The sequence below is a fragment of the Schistocerca piceifrons genome, chromosome 1 (assembly GCF_021461385.2).
Source record: "Schistocerca piceifrons isolate TAMUIC-IGC-003096 chromosome 1, iqSchPice1.1, whole genome shotgun sequence".
Lineage (NCBI taxonomy): Eukaryota > Metazoa > Arthropoda > Insecta > Orthoptera > Acrididae > Schistocerca > Schistocerca piceifrons.
In genome coordinates, this window is record NC_060138.1 from 496985565 (window position 1) to 497001317 (window position 15753).

The window sequence follows — 15753 nt, forward strand, 5'->3', positions numbered from 1 at the left end:
ACTAGGAGTGCTGTATAAAAATTTCATCTCTCTAGCTTGAGTGTATTTTGAGAAAAAGTTCCTTATATTCGAAAAATTCTAATTTACGGGAAATGGCTATCAAAGTTTCTCAACACATTCCTGCACTATAGGATGGATTATCAGGGTCTTCTTCTTCATCCTCCAAAAGCTTCCTCTTCTGTCTTCTTTTCTGGCCTGTTGTTCCATCATACGTCATATGCCTTTCTCTTCTTTCTGCTACTCTTATCCTTTCTCTGTCAATATTTCTTAGTGCTCGTACAGTGTTCACCCCAGCTGTAAATCCTAATGCCTTCAGAGCTTCACACTTTTCACACTAACCCCTTGGTTGTAGGTTGCTATTGCATCGTAAATGCCAAGGTGCAGTGTTTTTATGCTTACAAACACTCTTTTAGGAATCACTTTCCAAATCAAATTGTTTACACTCTCATTAGGATTCTGCGTCTTTTCGTGTAGACATTTGTGTAACAATTCTGGCTGTGCTAAGTCATGAAAAATTGGTTTTATTGTTCCCTCCTGATTCTTGTACATCCTGCATATTACCTGCTTTACACAAGAAGTATAATACTACCAACAACAGGCGCAACACTGAACTAATTCAAAACAGTAAACAGCAAAGAGATGATGTTCCGCGCTCTTATTCATTGTAGTATCGCAACTTGGTATTAGTGTTAATTTTCTTTTCCCTACATTCTTCCTCTTCTTATATACACGGTTACTAAAACGTGGCATCATAACCAGAACAAAAGTGTATGACAATATTAAATGGAGCAAGATGTTCGAAATTCTGAGGAAAATAGGAGTAAGCTGTAAGGAAATACGGGTAATATTTGTCACAGAAAACAATGTAGCCAACCCTTGCACACTCGCTGTATGTGTAACATAAGGCGCTGTATGCGTAACAGGCCAAGAAAATCCCAAGCAGTTCGCCAGGAAGTCACGAGAGGGTGTTAGATGCAATCAGCGGCCGCCCATTTCCTCTGCAGGCATAGGGGAAAATGGTAATAACTCCACTTCTATGGTGAGTAGAACAATAATTCAAAGTTTACATTAAAGAGGAATGTTCCAATTCATTTTTGGTAGGGGGGGGAATCTAATTTTTTGGACTTGACCACCTCCGGCTCCCCTTAACCTTTGTTGGAAACAGCTACAGGAATGAATGCAAACAGGCTAAAGAAACAAATATTCTTGTATTTCTGGAAGAATAAATCAACAATAGCATGGTGTAAGAAGAAGCAAAGAATTAGAAAGAAACATCATCAAAGAATTGGACACCAGACTGTGAAAGCACATTTGAAAAATTAAAAGAATAATTAACAACTGGTCCCATATTGATCTTTCTGAATTATGAGAAAGAGTGGATTTTATTGTGTGGTGCTAGCAGTCATGTGACAGATTGTTTTCTAAGTCAAGAAGTGTAGGGTAAGGAACATCCAGTCACATATGTGCCACGACAATTTATCAAAGCAGAAAGGAGCTCTCCTATCGGTGAAAAGGGGATGTTAAGCTTGATGTATGGTGTGACGTACTTTATCTGCTACTTGTATCAGAAAAAAATTTAAGCTGTTAACAGATCATGCAATGTTAAAGTGGTTGTTGGAATTAAAGGATCCTTCAGGCAGACTTACACAGGTCATTAAAACTGGGTGGATTTTGATTTTGAAGTAGTTTGCAAACTTGGTGAGAAACATAGTAATGGTAATGCGAATGGACGTAACTGAAAAATTGGTGTAGTATGGATAGCAGGTCACAGCATTGCTAAGTGCAAAGGGCAAACAACATGTTGTCTGTTCATCCAGGGTGTAGAACCACGGATCCAAGAGTAACTGAACATTACTGTTGGAGAACGTGTAGACAAGACATAGAGATTCATGTTAAAAACTGTGTGCCATGTGTGCAACATCTGGATTAAATTAACATCATGTGCTGTTACAGGGGTTGCTGTAAGTTACTAACTTTGAAAATTATTGGAAGGATATTTTAGGACATTTTAGCCAGACCCAAGTGGAAAACCGCTGACCTCTGACCATTGCTATGCTGGTATGATCACTATCCCAAACTAGCAGACATACACAATAACACATGTACTGATAAATAATTGGGTAATGATGCTCAGTGTTCCAGAAACTATGATCATGGCTCAGGGCAACAAGTCAGAATTGGTGAAGCACTTATGCCATTTGTTACATATTTGCAAACTGTGAACAAGCCAATTACATCCACAGGTTAATGGAAGAAATGAACATATACAAGTATGATGCCCCTTACTATGACCAAGAACATTCCCTAACACCTTAAAGGATTATATTAGCAACTGTTACAGATTCTTCATCACTACCACCATCAACCAAAACACTGATATTCACTATAAAAAAGTGTCTGTAGACATTTGCTGCAGGCCACTATTTCTGTTGGAGTCATGTCAGATATATTTGTACATATGGTTTTGTGAAACTCAAAAGATAAACCACAGGCCTATTGTCCTCATTATGCAATAAATACATAATCAGCAAAAATGTAGCTCTTGGGGTGGCAATTTCTCTTCATTCCATAAGAAAGTTGTATCCATTATCACATTGTTGGGTTTTAAAACCAGTGTCATTTAGAAGGGGGGGAACAGTTATTTCAGAGCCCTCATACTCAATTTTATATTATAGTTTTGCACAGAATTTAGTAGTCATATGACACTATCCTCTATTGTAGTAGTCTACCACAGCCTTACAGACCACCTCTTTATTAAAATCATCTGTATGAGTAAATCTACTTCTCCATTTATATCCCTTTCATGACAGATGAAAACATCCATACCTAAAGCATCTGAAGAAGTTTCAGTGTCACTAACATGTTGCACTGTTCTTTTTGTGACCTTTTTCTGCAGCCAGTTTTTATGCTTGGCCAGAGTAATGTTCTATCTAGCTTCCTGTCAGAAGCAAGTTTGTTGAAAAACTTTAAGACATAATATATTATATATTTAGTTCATTTTCTAATGTCTACTGGCATACATGAAGAAGATGTGGTCTAACAACTATCCTATGCACAGAACATTGCTCTTCATTATCACTCATAACCATCTGTAAATCACAGTGAGTGAATCCAAATATGCGGAAATACCAGGTGTACCGTTATGAAATGAGCGTTAAGATACAAATGTGTCGATAGGGAACATTTGTTGTAAACGAGCCTTAATTTTTTGTTTGTTTGGTTGGTATGACATCTGTCAAAGATATTTGGTATACATCAAGTCATGGAACAAACAACATCATATGTTTTCATCGTGTTAACAGTGTCGAATTTTGTACCAGAAAGTGATGATTTGCGGAAAGCATTAATTTTTCGTTTTCGTTTGAAAGAAAGTGCTGTAGAGTCACATTGAATGCTTGTCGAGGCATATGGTGATCATGCTCTATCTGAAGCAACATGCAAAAGATGGTTTCAACGGTTCAGAAATAATGATTTTGATGTAAGAAATGAAGACCACCAAAAAGTTCAAAGACGTCGAATTGCAAGCAATATTGAATGAAGGTGATACTTTGAGTCAGAAGCAAATGACAGCAATGCTAAATGTTGCACAACAAACAATTTCTGACCGTCTGAAAGCTGTGGGAAAGATCCAAAAGTGTGGAAAATGGGTGCCACATGAATTGAATGAAAGACAGATGGAAACCCGAAAAACCATTTGTCAAATTTTGCTTCAAAGACATGAAAGAAAATCAATTTTGCATCGACTTGTTACTGGCGATGAAAAATGGATTTATTTTAAGAATCCTAAACGGGAAAAATCATGGGTTAATCTGGCTCAACCATCAACATCGACTGCAAAACCAGATCGATTCGGCAAAAAGACAATGCTCTGTGTTTGGTGGGATCAGAAAGGTGTGGTGTATCATGAGCTTCTAAACCCTGGTGAAACTGTGAATACTAATCGCTACAGACAACAAATGATCAATTTGAACTATGCATTGATAAAAAAAAGACCAGAATGGGCCAGAAGACATGGCAAAGTAATTTTTTTAATGACAATGCACCTGCACACAAAGCAAAACTGGTTCAGGATACAATCAAAACACTTGACTGGGAGGTGCTACCACACCCGCCGTATTCACCAGACTTGGCCCCTTCCGACTACCATTTGTTTTCATCAATGGGACACGCATTGGCTGAGGAACACTTCGATTCCTACGAAGAAGTTGAAAATTGGGTGTCTGATTGGTTTGCTTCAAAAGACGAATGCGTGGTGTCCACAAATTGCCAGAAAGGTGGTCAAAATGTATAGAAAGCAATGGTCAGTACTTTGAATAAAATGTTTTTACTTTTCAATTCAAAGTTAGTGTTTCATTTTCACAAAAAAACGCTCATTTCATACCGGTACACCTGGTAGCAAATTGTGATGACTGACCAGCCGGTACCTGACACAACAAAATTACAGGGACAGAGGCAAAATGGGTAAAGTGTAAGGGGCAAGCTTGAGTTGCGTAATGAGTTGGCAACTGTAGTAATGTGTTACCCCTTTACCCAAAATCCAGGTATGTGGGATGACCTTCATAAAAAGTAGATAATTATTTAACCTGTATCCTGTGCCTACCATAACTGTTTGTTACTACTCTTTTTTCCATGCGGCACTTACATTAGTCTCTCTTATTTAATAGCAGCCTTTTGCCCGGAGCTTCACCCACGTATGTGTTCGACACCTATACTGAACACACCACCTCCTCCTCCTCTCCCTCCTCTCCTTCCCACTTCGTCCTCCAACTTCCGTCTTATCTCCTCTCTCTCTCTACCTATCTATCTATCTATCTACTCCTCCCCCTCTCTTTGTCGATTTCCTTCACCCCCTCTCTCTGAACATATCGTCCTCCCCTCCCTCTACACCTTCCATCTACCTCATGCATCTCTCTCTCCTCTCCTCTCTCTTTCCATTTCCTCCCCCCCCCCCCTTTTCCCCTCCCATCCCATCCTCTAACCATTTCAACCTGTCCCCAGTCATGCTCATTGGCACATGTGGTGCCAGCAATACAAACCGATACTATTCTTGCAACACACCTGTCATGCAGGGCTGGCTACACATCAGGGGCTTGAAAAGTAAAGCAGGCCGATACTGTTTCCACACAAAATTCCTGTCATGCAAGGGGCTGGAAAAGAAAGTGGTCTTCTCTGTTTTTGGATCTATTTGACTATAAAACCCACAGTGCTGATAGCCATGTTTCCTACCTGTTTCTGTACCAAAGTTGGTTGAAATCAATCCAGGGCTTTGGGAGGAGATCCAGGACAGACACACAAACACTCTTGTCTTGTAAAAGTTTTTAATATTATTCCATTGCCTAATGGCCTAATACCAAATTCGTTTCATCACAATACCTAGTCATTTATAAGATTCAATCCTGGCACATATTGTTGCAGGCCATGTTTCAAATAGTGTATCAACAACGTAAAACAGTCATATCACACCAAAACCTTAAAATACTACTCCTTATTCTTCACATGTAAGTCCAAGACTTGCTAGATGCAATTAGTTTAATATATTTGCTGTCTGTTTTAGGTAATCCACTTTTCCTATGAATTCTCCCCTCTGAAACTATTTACATTTATACAAGCAACCTCTTCTTATTTCCAGAATTTCGCTTTTTCACACATACTCCACAAGCCACCATAAGGTGCTGTTAGTCATTTCCTTCCCTTTACGCTCACAAATGCAGTGAGACAACCCCTGATTTCTCTTATTTTGTCTTTGCAATTCTAACGCTGATGTGGGCAGTAGGATTGTTCTGCAGTCAGCCACAAATGCTGGTTCTTTAAACTTTTTCAACACTGTTTTGTGAACAGAACATAATCTTCCTCTCACCCCCCCCCCCCCCCCCTCCGGTATTCCCATTTGAGCTTGTGGAGCATTTCTGCAACACTGCATTTTGATCAAACCTACCAGTAACAAATCTAGCAATATGACTCTTATTGCTTTGGTGTATTCATTTAATCCAACCTGCCAGGATTCCAAAAATTCGAGCGGTACTCAAAAATGGTTGGCACAAGTGTTCTGTATGCTGTCTCCTTTGTAGATGAGCTACACTTTCCTAGAATTCTCTCAATAAACTGAAGTTGACCATTTGCTTTCCACAATTGACATTGACCTTGACCTTGTGTGCTTATTCCATTTCATGTCACTTTTCAATGTTATGCCTTGATAAGTAATCAGTGTGTCTGTGTCGAGCAGCACCTCCACTAATACTATATTTGAATACTACAGGATTATTTTTTCTAACAATCTTAATGAGCTTACATTTCCACACATTTACAACAAGCAGCCATTCATCACACCAAACAGAAATTCTATCCAAGTCACCTTGTATCCTTCCACGTCACTCGAAGAGGATGTTTTCATGTACATTACATCATCTGCAGCAAACTATTTCATGTTGCTGCTTGTTCTGGCCGTGAGTTTGTTTATGTATACAGAGAACAAGAGTAATCCTATCAAACTTTCCTGCGGTACTCCTGACAATGCCAGGTGAAAGTGTTTCAGCTACTCACATATCTGAGAACTTGTCCCGTAAGCTTGAACCTTTGGTAACTGTCTGTAGTGTGAAACTGTGTGTGACAGTTTCTGGAAATCTAAGAATATGGAATCCCAGTGTCACTCTTCGTCCATGCTCATAGTATATCGTATCAGGAAAGGATGAGTTGAGTTTCACATGAGTGATGCCTTTTAAATCTGTGTTGGTTTATGGAAGTAAGCTTTTCTCCTTCAAGAAAACTTACTACGTTCTTCTTAGAATACTGTCAGGAGTTCTCGGAAAAGGCTTTTGGTTTATAATGTTGCAGGTCTATTCTTTTACCCATCTTATTGACGGGATTCACCTGCAGCTTTTCATTCACTTGAGACATTTTGCTGGGTGAGAGGTTCATGATAAATGCAAGCTAAGTATGGTCCAGTGTCAAGGCATACTCTCAGTAAGACCCAGTTGAGATTCCATCCATTCATGGTGACTAGTTTTTGACTCTTTCAGCTAATTTTCTGTACCATAGGTGTCTATTTTTATGTCCTCCAGTGGGAGTTTATGCGGCAATCAAATAGTTGTATGTCTGCATGATCCTTCTGCATGAATGATTTTTTAAAATGTGAAATTTAAAACTTGAACTTATTTTTTGCTTTCTTTTGTTGTCAAATTAAATAGATTTACATTCTAGGTACCACATATAGTTCCTTATCTGTTGTAATACTAGAAAATAATTTATGATTGTTCAACCTCGTTCTCTCTTTAGATGGAAACCTTTAACCTAGTGCTCAAATTACTTTTACATGTAAGCTATTGTATGCCAAAAATTTTGAAAATACAGCCAATTTTTCCCTTTACAGAAATTACCATTGTCATAGAGATAATATTTAAATTGATCAGTATACGACAAATTACTCGAGCTTGTTTCATAACCAACTAATTAATCATGAACTGACAGACACTTCTAATAACACTTTTGGTTCAGTCGTTACAACACTTGTAAAATAACGTTATTTGATTTATACTGTTTAAAGTAAATTCATACTAATCGCTTCCCTCTTTTTTATGTTGGGCATAGTTGCATCATGTTGTAAGTGATTAATTAGTCATGTGAAGAAAACCTGAGAGATCACATGTGTTTTGCATACTACAGTAACATCAGTTTATTAGCCACTTGACCAATCGTTTTTCTGAATTCAGATAATTAGATGATTACAATTGTTTTTCATTGTATATTTTTTACTTTTCCTGAATATATAAGTTTGTACACATAGTAAACAGATAAAGTTAATCCAGTATGTTATACAAGCAGAAATCATCACACACAGTTCAGTTGTGTGTCATACTCCATAGAGCATTTGTTGACATGAAGTGCAACTTTACATCTGCTTCATACAAGGCAGGATCCTTCTTGTTGGCCACAGTCATTGTAGAGCTTATATCTACTAGAGAGAGCCTTTTTTCTCTCAGTTGGACCTATGCTATTTTCACTAGAAAGTGTCCCTTGTTCCTGCCTTGAACTTAGTGGATTTTGTACTTTGCTTAGGTGTCCATAAAGTGGACCATTCATTTTATAATTGTGAGTTACACACTAAACTAAATGGGGCTACTGCGGTTTAATTAAAAAAAGAAATTTATTCAGAATCTTCTTTGGAAGAAGTCCAAAGCCGAGTCCAGTCCAAGCCTATGACAAACAGAGTGCATGATGTTAGAACTTGAGCCAAACTGTCTGCACATTTGCTTGCACTTCACAGATTGCATCACAACTCGTACTCAGGCTGGCCCTGGGCCACCTTATAACCCAGATTTTGATGTGGGCCTGTCAGAGGATGCTCTTGATGACCAGTGCCCTCTGGGTAGTAGCGCTACTGTGGTCGACAGTAATGTTGTGTCAGGTATTTTCTCTTGCTAGTGACATTTGGTGGCGCCTCTACAATCTGCTGACTAAGAAAACTGGCAAGGAAGTGTGATGTAGCTTGTGCAGGCTGCTGGAGACAAGACAAAGCTGTCCATGGCTTGTCAGTCCTTAGCACATTTCTTCTGCTGGTAACTTGATTTTCACTTAATTACATTGATAATTTGTAAAGAAAATAGCTACCTATAACTGTAACAACAGAGTCCTGTTTACAGTAAACTACTAATTGTCATGCAGCTATGCAATGAACACCGTTAATTGCCTTTTATCTAATGGAAATATTTAATATTTGAGTATAGATAATCAGGTATTTTGTGGATGTGGCTAATGATGCATGTTTTTAATTTCCTTTTGAATTGGAAGGGATTCCCATTTTCATATTTTGGTCTACATGGGAGCTTGATTAATATCTTTGCACCAGAGTACGCTACTTTGAACTCTAGACCAGGAGGCAAAGTCCACATGAAAATTACTTTAGTGTGTTGTAATGTGATAGGAAGGGGGAAATTCTCTTATTTATGGCAGAATTTCAGTAAAATCGGGATGTGCATCTATTTAGACAAGTCTGAAAATTTTCCTCTGTCTCATCATAAACATAATTGCTGTGGATGCACAAGGCATTTTTAGATTAACAGTTAACCATGAGAAACAGACAGGCAGCTTTTGTTAACATAGCCTTTGTTAACAGATCTTTGATGAAAATGGTTAATTGTTTTTTCTGTATAGTTTTAAGCTGTGTGAGGGCAATGAGAGAATAGCATTTCAATGGCTTTTTTTGTAATCTTGGTAATAAAATTTACAGTTAATCCATACACCAGAGGGAGATATTAAGGTGTTGCACGCTACTCCAGAGCAACTCGCCAGACTCCAAGAAATGCGTCATGTTCAAGTTTTCAGTGAAAGTTTGGTAGTACCTGTAAGTATATCTCCATATTGCTTCATAGTCTTTGTTGTATATACACACACTATTAACAGAAGAAAATAATACATAATATAATTTCATAAGTTCTATGTTGTTGCGTTAGAATAACAACTGTGTTGTAAAACATTTATATTTGCTGCTGCTTTGGTTGGTTACTATCTACATCTATACTCAGCAAGCTTTCATAGTAAATATCATCAAAGGTGCTTCCATATTACTTAGGACAACCGACTGGTGTATATGTTACTAACAGCAGCACATAATATAGGTTTTATGTAATATGGGATTGCTACAGTGTTTTTATGCAGTTGTGCAAGCAGGCACAGTAACGTAATAACCACCACCACCACCACCACCCCCCTTTTTTCCCTATAATAGTCTAGGAATTATCTAATGAATTTCAGTAAGTATATGTTTTCAATATATCTGATAAGTTTTGTGTAAAATTGTGAATGAAAATACATTCAGAACGTGTGACTTCTCCATATCCTTCAGGACCATTTCACTTAGTATATATGAAAAGAACCAAGAGATTTAGCTCTTTTGTATGTATATATGTATGTATGTATGTATTTTTCTTTTTCTGACATGTTGCACATTCTTGAGAATCTCTTCACTGTGGAACAACAAAATGAACAATGTATTCACTGCAATCTAGAATTGCCTAGGAAAAAAGAAAAGTTTTTTCCTTTAATTACAAAAAGCTATTACATAATGTGAATGAAGTAGTTGTCATTTGTGTTTTCAATAAAAAATGCAAGATTAATGGCTGTTGTTTTGAGCTGCATGCAGAAATTTTTTATGAGTAATTAGAGAATAATATACATGCCACAACCTCAGTTCATTCAATTAATACATTTTGTCATGTATGGAGACCAGTACTTCACCAGCAAGTGATTTTTTTTCTTTAATATGAATGTTTCCTGTTAATTGTGAAGTCCTTTGAGACGGAAATCTCACTTGGATTGGAGAGAATGGGGGAGGAAGTCACAAAAGTCCTTTCTGAAAATTATTGTCTTGAAATTAACCTTAATCTATTTAGAGAAAGCTTGGAGAACTGAGATCTGAATGGCCAGATAGTGATTTGGACACCGTTACTCCAAAATATGCATCCAGTATATTTGATCAATAATGTTAATTTACATCATCATGTACTGATTTATAGCACTGCTATGATCCTCTTAGCATATAGGGATGAGTGCAATTGCCATATTTCTTGCGATGATTTCTCTTCCAACATCCAATAATTTGATTTTTTTATATTACTGATATCATCTGTGTTAAATGGTCATCTTCTGATCTGAAACCAATAATAGAAAAATGTAATTGCTGTATCCTGCTGCTAGGGCGTGCGAGTGCTCTGAGTGTAATGTTGCTGTGTATATGTACTTAAATCGACCACTAACTGTATCAGCATTGACCGGCCACTAGAGAATGTATGTAGGAAGTGTGTACATGGCACAGCCTCCACTGCACCAACTGCTGGCAGCTCGGGTCTGTATACGTCCAGAGCAGCAGTGACTCACTCACATTATGTTCTTTTAGTTTGTACCGCTTACAACATTTAGTCTGTGTATTGCTTATATTGCATCTTCTGTGTGATTCATTTGACTTGGTACATCTGGAGTCACAAGAGGCTTATTTCCATTATTGTTCAGAGGTTTGTGAATAAAGCCATATTTGTGCTACTCGGATTGTTGGTTACTAGATGATTGGCGACAAGTTTCAAATAGTTCCTGCGTGTGCAGTCTTTAGGTACAGTTTTATCAGGCTTATCATTCTGGATGCATGTTGGTGATGGCACCCTCCTCCCCGGTGCTGTTGTCACACACTGCACGGTCCCACTGCCCTCGGGTGTGCCCCCGTCGCTGCACATTCGGTCCAATGCTAGGCGTCAGTCCGGCTCATCATTCCAGCCTTGGTGTCAGCCCCAGCTACTGCCGCTCTGGATCCGACGGATGTATCTCTTGTCGAACCGTCAGCATCCCCTCCATTGTCCTTGCGCCCCCTTCTCACGAGGAAGAAATTTGCTATATCCTGCCACTAGTGCGTGTGAGTAAGAGTGTACTGAGTGTAATGTCACCACACGTGTGTACTTAAATCAACTGCCAACTGTGTCAGTGTGGGCCAGCCACTAGTGGCCACCTGTAGGAAGTGTGCACATGGCACGGTCTCTGCTGCACCCTCTACTGGCACCTTGCACCCTTGTATACGCGGAGCAGTGCTGACACACTGTCACTATGTTCTTTTAGTTTGTGCAGTCACATCATTTGGTCTGTGTATTACTTACTTTGCACCTTCTGTATGATTCTTTTGTCTTGTTACTTGTGGGTCACGAGAGGCTTATTTGCCTTATTTTGCAGAGGTTTAGGAATGAAGCCATATTTGTTACTTGGTTTGGTTTTATGAATTACTCGGTTACTGCAATAACTATGTACTGTCACAGCGTATTACTCAGTAATTCCATTCATTCACTCACCGTATTCTGTAGAGTCCGTCAAAAAAGTGAACTTTTCGATGTGGAATAAATCAAAGTATATATTAAGTTTCTGCGATTTCTTGTCTTTTGTTACCGTGCATACTGTGTTATGAATAAACTTACACTGTACCATTTAATCCTATTCCTCCTTATACTATCCAAATTCAATCAAGTAAATTAGAAACAGAGCTGCTAATTGGGAAAAGGCTGCTGCCTCCTCACTGATACTCGATAATTGTATTTTAATTTAAGCCATTGCTGTCAGTGTTTCTTCCCGGACAGCTGATGTGTTTTGTCTGGTGATGAGGCACTTGGCTACCTTAAGAGAGCGGACTTAGCCTCAGGCATGACATAGGCAGTGTGGTCCCTCTAGTTTTACTAGGGACCACGCCCGGTATTGCTCCCTGACCGGAAGTTGATAACTGGGCTGCAGCTGGCCGAGCGGCCGTTGCTCGGAGGAGGGAGAACTGATAAACATTGCACTTCTGGCCTGCCAGGAGTGCTGCGCGCCACAGCATGCTGCGTCATTTGCTCTGCAGCTGTTGACGCATGCGGATGATTTGCTTTTGTGTCTCACTGGGTGTTGGCTTGCAACGTTCACTTGTGTTAACGTACCAGTGCAATGCCTGTGTGACTTTCGTAAAATGAAGAACAACTCTCTTCATTCACAGTATTGATTTTATTTCCAAGTACGATACATTTTGACTCCTGGACTTGGTTTGACTTGTGTTTACAAAATGTGGTGTAGAATGAAAAGTGTACATATGTACATAAATATGTCTAGTCATACTGTGCTTCAAAACCATGTATCCACAACTGGAAATAGACCAGAATTAACCTAAATCTCGAATAAAAAACTTATGTAGACTGTCAGAGCACCTGAAGATGAGTCCACAGGGCTTGAAATGCATCATGTGTTGAAGTAAAATCACTATAGTGACCGAAGGCGATTATTCTTTATTTTATGAACTACTGCTTATCTGCTACTTATAGGATTATACTTGCTGATTACAATATTATTTTTCAAAGAAAATATTTACCTATGTCTGTAAACAAAAATCCTCGGGACTGGTAGGTCCCTGTCATCCTGGGTCCCTTTCCTTTTTAATCTTCCCCAACCTATCCTTCTTACCTATCCAAGGAAGGGACTAATAGCTGTGAAAACTAGATTAGTTTCATGTACTTCCATGTGTGTGTGTGTGTGTGTGTGTGTGTCAGCAGTATGAAAAATATAATTTTCTGAAGATGATTTATGACCAGTAGTTCATCATTGGAGGCAACACACACTGATTTGTACTGAGACAGGTAGAGCTGTGGTTCATATACTTCTTTATGGTGTATAATGGGCATTGTGTGTGTGTGTAATCCTGTTTTGTCCAGACTGCTGAGAGTATAGAAGGTGCTTTTGGTTTTGTAAATAGTAGTCAGTCTTTCTGTAAGAAATGTGTGAATTGTTAGACATACATGCGAATGTGTTAAATCTCGCAGACTATCTTAGCTGTGGCCATAGTGTTTCACTTGGAACACTATATAAGGGAAAAGTTTATCATCAAGTGGCTGCCAAAATTTGCTGCATTTTCAGTGTGACAATCTTTTTTATAATCTGACCTGGTGGGGATCCTACACACGCAATCAGTAATCAAGAATGTGTCCCTCTAATGTTCTGTGCATCCTGTCATTTATAGATGAGCTACACTTCCCTAATATTCTCCCAATAAGCTAAAGTTGACCATTTGCTTTCCCTACAACCAACTTTACATGCTTGTTCCATTTCATATTGCTTTGCAGTGTTACACCTAGATACATTTTTCAACATATTTAGACCAAGCTGCCATCTATCTTGTGTCCTCCTACAGTCATGTAACGGTGACCCTTGCCTGTACACTACAATGTCATCAGAAAACAGTTGCAAATTGCAGCTCACTCTGTCCTTCACATCATTTGTATATAGAGAGAATAAGAGCAGTCTTGTCACACTACCCTGGAGCACTCCTGATGATACCCTTGCCTATGATGAGGATAACATCTTGTGTTCTATTACTTAAGAATTCTTAGAGACATTCACATACCAGGGAATCTAATCTATATTTGGATCTTCACTATCATTCTGCAGTGGGGCTCTTCATCAAACACTTTCCAGGGATTTAAGTATACTGTATATTTTGGTTGATAAGATGATAGTTGAAGCATAAAACAAGGCACCCAAAATTGGGGTCATCTTATATGACAGATATAAAACATAGATTGAAAATTATATAAATTAGAACCATTATGAAATAAATCACTTACCAATGCATTTAAAACATTGCAAAATCCTTACAAGAATCATCTAAGGAAAGCAGCTCCTCAAGTACACCATTACATTTGTTGTTGAGAAGCTCATCATATGGGTCCCATTCTGCACTTTGTGAATAGATTTCCACTTTGTCGTCAGTATCCCATAACAAATCATCCTATGTGCCATCGATAGCATTGGAAATCCCATACTTCTTAAAGGATTTTATCTCTGTTTTCACTTTCACTTTTCCCGTGATTTGATCACGAAATCACAAAAAACATCAAGTGATGCAGTCTGATAGCTCTACATTCCATCTACAAATTTTTACCACTCCTCATCCAAGTGTTCCATTGGTCACACATGTGGTCTTTGAATGGTTTATTCAGAGAGACATCTAAAGGTTGTAGCACTGAGGTCAAACCAGCTGGTATAACAGTAATCTAGGTATTGCTTCATACTATGTGATTTCGGTATTTTTCAGTTATGTGACTGCAAAGCATATCCCACACCAACGAACTGATTGATTTCATAGAGAACCTGGTCGCCTCACCACACATTTTCCATCCACAAGTCTTGTCCATCCATCTCTCTTCGTGAAAATGTACAATAGCAGGTGGTAGAAATTTTAGTTGAGGAATGATGTTCCACTTGAAAATGACCATAGGTTGTAACTTTGTTCTATCTGCCATGCATGATGTAACTACTGTAAACCTGGTATTTTCATGACCTATACTTTTGACTTGAAGAGTTTTTATGCCTTTCGTTTCCACAGTTCCATTGTTCATCATTTCAAAGTTCATCACTGTTTTATCTGTATTTCCAATGTAGGATAGTGGAAAGTTGTATCTTTGCCTCATATGAATAACAAACTAGTGAAAACTTGTAATTTTATGGTAAAGATCTTTCAGTAATTTCTGTGCAATTTTTGTTTTCTGCCATATTACCACATTTTTTTCTGTTCATCAAATGATTACACCAACCTACTGTTGCTTTAAATACTGTGCCATGCTCTGGACTGGCTTGTGCCCACTTCAGTGCATAAGCCTCACTCATATTTCTTGTAACAACATAACAATTCTGCCTCTGTTCTTGTACCCATTCTGCAATGCAATTTTCTTAATCTGGCCAGCAAGCTGCTATTCCTATCCTCATAGAACACTTTCTCATTGGCATTTCTTTAATAGCGTCTTCATTCTTTCGCCAATTCTTATCGTATTCTTTGTTATATTGAAAGCTCCTGCTGTAGCACAGTTCTTTGGCCTATTTTATGACCTTTAAATTCAACCTTGCTTTGTATTTCCTTCTGTTTGTTGGTTCCATCATTAGTCACACACTTAACAAATTTTACACCAATTATACTTACGGAACTAACTGTTTGAACACACAACAGAACCTACAATAACACTCGTTAGCTGTACATATGAGTTTGTTACTCGGCACATGCTTCTACAGGCAAAACTGTAACAATGCTGGAGGAGGATTTGCTTTATGATGTGTGCAACTGTACCAATTGTTTAGTAGTACAGAGTGAGTAAGTCTGCAAAACTGAATAGCCAATACAATGCTTTCATATATACTCAGGGTCATTACTTGAATCAGTACACATATTATTATGCAGATGATCACCATTCTAAACTATATTTACAGGCTGTT

At 38.4% G+C, this 15753-nt stretch overlaps 1 protein-coding gene across 1 annotated transcript in view; it reads left to right on the forward strand.

Annotated features, from left to right (window-relative positions):
- Window positions 1–15753, forward strand: part of LOC124796008 (protein BANP-like) — a 186362-nt gene that overhangs the window by 140607 nt on the left and 30002 nt on the right. The window contains exon 7 of the mRNA XM_047260094.1: window positions 9224–9337. Coding sequence (XP_047116050.1) covers window positions 9224–9337 — 114 coding nt within the window. The remainder of the gene's footprint in view (window positions 1–9223; window positions 9338–15753) is intronic.